This window comes from Dendroctonus ponderosae, unplaced genomic scaffold, assembly GCF_020466585.1.
Source record: "Dendroctonus ponderosae isolate FM_Combo_2020 unplaced genomic scaffold, Dpon_F_20191213v2 Dpon_F_20191213_11, whole genome shotgun sequence".
Classification (NCBI taxonomy): Eukaryota; Metazoa; Arthropoda; class Insecta; order Coleoptera; family Curculionidae; genus Dendroctonus; species Dendroctonus ponderosae.
Genome location: NW_026017213.1, coordinates 2020262 through 2024695, shown reverse-complemented (window position 1 = coordinate 2024695; position 4434 = coordinate 2020262). Strand labels below are relative to the sequence as shown.

The 4434-nt window shown below is 41.0% G+C and overlaps 1 protein-coding gene across 1 annotated transcript in view; it reads right to left on the bottom strand.

Annotated features, from left to right (window-relative positions):
- Positions 1–3122: 3122 nt before the first annotated feature.
- The window catches only part of LOC109546605 (probable multidrug resistance-associated protein lethal(2)03659), a gene marked incomplete at its 5' end in the record, with an annotated part of 17131 nt that continues 15819 nt past the window's right edge, over positions 3123–4434 (bottom strand). The window contains 4 exon segments of the mRNA XM_048662696.1: positions 3123–3499; positions 3552–3674; positions 3725–3895; positions 4059–4204. Of these exon segments, the coding sequence (XP_048518653.1) occupies positions 3286–3499; positions 3552–3674; positions 3725–3895; positions 4059–4204 (654 nt within the window).

The following is a 4434-nucleotide window of genomic DNA, read 5'->3' as shown; positions in this document are numbered from 1 at the left end:
TGTTCGATATCTTTGAGGAGGGCGTTTCTAGGTTAAGCGTATCCGGATTTTTCCGGATATTAGTTGAATTTGCCGCCATTACACCCATCTGACAGCTGACAGCTGACAGCTGACAGTAGTTTCCGTTAGGATTGGGCTGTATTAGGGTGGGGAGGAAACATTTAAACTAAAGTTTTGAGTGTAGCCAAATATTCCATTTACAAGTCTTGTGTTTTGATTAATTGAGTTCCATCTGGGTTTCTTTTGGTTGATTTACAAGGCTGTAGTACAAGGTTTTTTTCAAGAGTTTATATATGCTATCAAGCTGCGCCTGTTCGGGATCCTTTGGATGATAATTGCAGTTTTCTGAGCATAACATTTAAATGGAAAACGTATTTTTTTCTTAAGCTCAATTTTTGTCTTTTTTTTTCTTCAGGCCAGCCTGAACAAGTAATCGGAGTTTTGACATTTTCAATCGATTTTGAATAAGTCCCCGCCTTAGGAGCCTGTAAAAGGTTTTTCTTTCGAAGCTGATCGGAAGAATTGTTTTCGAATGATTCGTCATTTTGGCGTGAATTTGGTGCATATGAAACGCCTTGTAGACACTTTTGAAAAAACCATTTTTTCCTTTTATTTCTCGAAAGGATTTCAGTTGATTTTCACATTTTACTTCTTTTGTCCCAAACGATGCTTCTTATCGGAAAAAAGTGCTCTTGGTCAAATAAATGTCGGGCCTTCTCCAACGTATTTATTCGATATTTTCGAAAAAATGGCCAAGAAACTTTTCCGTTTAGCTCCCAAAGCCTTTTCTCCAGTCTTTTTTTTTGAAATTTTTGTGAAACAAACCACCCTAGTTTTGCAGGTGTTTTGTCTATATCAATTTTTTTTGTAAGGAAACGCAGAAAAGAGTAAAAAATTCTTGCTAAGGTGGCGAGTGGAGATTTTTCGCAAAAGTGTGCCATGAATCAATTTCGAAATAATACCCGAACAGCTCATCAAAAGTTTTCCCACTTTGGCCTAGGGACTTTATCCAAGACAAACCAACCCAGTTTTGCACGTATTTCGTTCACATTAAACGCGTTGTAAAGGAAACATTTTAGAAAATAATTCTTTGTTTTGGGCCAAAAATTCTGCGAGCCTTAACGGTTTGAAGATTTCGTGCGTGAGTTTCACACTTAATTTTTTTTACTCGTAAACAGGGCGTTCTATCGAAAAAAGGTGCGGTTGAAAAAATGTCCGTCCTGGACTAAGGTAATTAATCCGGAGAGATCGGAAGAATTCTTTTCGAAAGATTCGTCATTTTGGCGAGAATTTGGTGCATATGAGACGCGTTGGAAAGAGACACTTTTGAAAAAACCATTTCTTCCTTTTCTTTCTCAAAAGGATTTCGGTTGATTTTCACATTTTACTTCTTTTGTCCCAAACGATGCTTCCTATCGGAAAAAAGTGCTCTTGGTCAAATGTCGCGCCTGCTCCAACGTATTTAGGGGACATTTTCCAAAAAAAGGCCAAAAAACTTTTTCTCCAGTCGCGGAAATTTTTGTAAAACAAACCACCCCAGTTTTGCAGGTGCTTTGTCTATATCGATTTTTGTTGTAAAGAAACGCTTTGTTTTTAGAGCAAAAAATTCTTGCTAAAGTGGCGAGTGGAGATTTTTCGCAAAAGTGTGCCATGAATCAATTTCGAAAAAATACCCGAACAGCTCATTAAAAGTTTTCCCACTTTAGCGTAGAAACTTTGTCCGAGACAAATCAACCCAGTTTTGCACGTATGTCGTTCACATTAAACGCGTTGTGAAGGAAACATTTTAGAAAATAGTTCTTTGTTTTGGGTCAAAAATTCTGCGGGCCTTAAGGGTTTGAAGATTTCGTGCGTGAGTTTCACACTTAACTTTTTTACTCGCAAACAAGGATTTCTATCGAAAAAACGTGCGGTTGAAAAAATGTCCGTCCTGGACTAAGGCAATTAATCCGGAGGTATAGGAAGAATTATTTTTGAAAGATTCGTCATTTTGGCGTGAATTTGGTGCATATGAGACGCGTTGGAAAGAGAAACTTTTGAAAAAACCATTTCTTCCTTTTCTTTCTCGAAAGGATTTCGGTATATTTTCACATTTTACTTCTTTTGTCCCAAACGATGCTTCCTATCGGAAAAAAAGTGCTCTTGGTCAAATGTCGCGCCTGCTCCAACGTATTTAGGGGACATTTTCTAAAAAAAAGCCAAAAAACTTTTTCTCCAGTTGGGGAAATTGTTGTGAAACAAACCACCCCAGTTTTGCAGGTGTTTTGTCCATATCGATTTTGTTTGTAAAGAAACGCTTTGTTTTTAGAGCAAAAAATTCTTGCTTAAGTGGCGAGTGGAGATTTTTCGCAAAAATGTGCCATGAATTAATTTCGAAAAAATACCCGAACAGCTCATCAAAAGTTTTCCCACTTTAGCCTAGGGACTTTGTCCGAGACAAACCAACCCAGTTTTGCACGTATTTCGTTCACATTAAACGCGTTGTAAAAGAAACATTTTAGAAAAAAATTCTTTGTTTTGAGCCAAAAATTCTGCGGGCCTTAAGGGTTTGAAGATTTCGTGCGTGAGTTTCACACGTTATTTTTTTTACTCGTAAACAGGGCGTTCTATCGAAAAAGGTGCTGTTGAAAAAATGTCCGTCCTGGACTATCGGAAGAATTATTATTCCTGATGTTCGATTAGAAGTCAGGACACTTTAAAGAGAGCGCTCAAGTGCCCGGAAACAACCATCTTTAGTCCAAAGTTATGAAGTCTGGCTAAAGTCTGGATTTAGCACGCGATCGGAATGACATTTTAAGAAGTTGCGAAATCAGGTATTTCCTATCGACAGTGAAAATTTCAAGAAGTTTCTAATGTTGGATTAGAAGTTAGAACGCTTTAAAGGAGAGCGTGCAGTTGTGCGGAAACGACCATCTTTAGCTCCACAGTTATAAAGTCTGCTAATGTCAAGCTTTTGAGCAGACGTCATATTGGGGACGTTAGTGTCATTTTTATGACGTTTAATCTACGTTTGACTGTCTGACTTCTGTCACCCAAACAGAAATGACGTGATATTCACGTGTTTCAGCGTCAACGTATGGAAGGCTAATTAATAGCCAATTTCAAGCGTAATGAATCAACAATTTACAAAAACAAACTTTTTATTCGCAAATATTAAGTAATCCTTATAAGGCTTCAACAGAAATCAGAAAAAACGTAAGTAGTGCATTTGAAGATCAAGGAAATAGGCAGTCGGTGTTATGGTCTGGGAATGTTCCGAATGAAGCCTCAAAAAAATTAAGTGAGCTAATCGCTCTTTTGACTCTCCACGGGCCTCTTCTGATTGTAGCTCTCTTTGGCCTGTTTGCGTAGCTTGGAGGACATGGTCGGCCCGGTTTGTTCAACCATTTGGGCAAAATGTCCATCTTTCTGCCCCAGAAGCTCGTGGGGCGGCCCAAATTCCACCGCCTGGCCATGATCCATCACCAGAACTCGATCGCAGTCGATTATCGTGTTAATGCTGCAAAAAGAGCTCTTAACTCGCTCTAAAGCGCACATTAAATCCGTCTTACCGATGCGCTATCGTTATAACTGTGCAATCCTTGAAGGCCTGCCGGATGGTGGTTTGGATCAGGGAGTCGGTGTGTTGATCCACATTGGCGGTGGCCTCGTCCATGACGAGGATTTTGTTTTTCCTTTAAACAGCCAGCGATGAAAGCGTTGTAGATTAGGGTAAGCAACTTACCTAACTATCGCTCGTGCCAGACAAATCAACTGTTTTTGGCCAGCGCTGAAATTGGCTCCACTTTCATTGACCACAGTGTCGAGTGCAACGCCGCTCTGTTTGAGCTCTACACGCTCTACCCCCTTCCAGAGCTCGTCGTCTGCGCGTTTTTCGAAAGGATCCAGATTATATCTGCGGGTTTTATACACATGGTTATTTAGAACGGGTGTGATTTATCTGGAGCATGTGTGGGAAGTATTGTCAAATCGAACTCTCTCATCATAAAGCACATTTGTTTACTATTATGAAACACGCTGTATAGGAAGCTTTATTGAGCTAAAGAGGCCTCTACTACCTGAGAGTCGCGGAGAACAGAGTGGGCACCTGGGGGATAATCGAGATTGCAGATCGCAGCGCCCTCAGACCCACTTTTTCGGTGTTGAGACCGTCAATTTCCACCGCTCCCTCCATGGGGGCCATCCGGAATAAGGTGGCCACCAAAGAGGACTTTCCTAGAAAAAGCACTCATTTACATTGGGTGGATGGCAGAAATCCATACATTTACCAGCCCCGGTTCGTCCGACTATACCAATCTTCTCCCTTGGTTGAATCTCCACATCCAGGTCCCGGATGGAGGGAGGCCCGCCGGGAGTGTAGCGCAAGTAGGCGTGTTTGAAGGTGACGCGACCTTCCCGCGGCCAATCAGTGGGCGGCCTGTCTGCTGGAAGGGG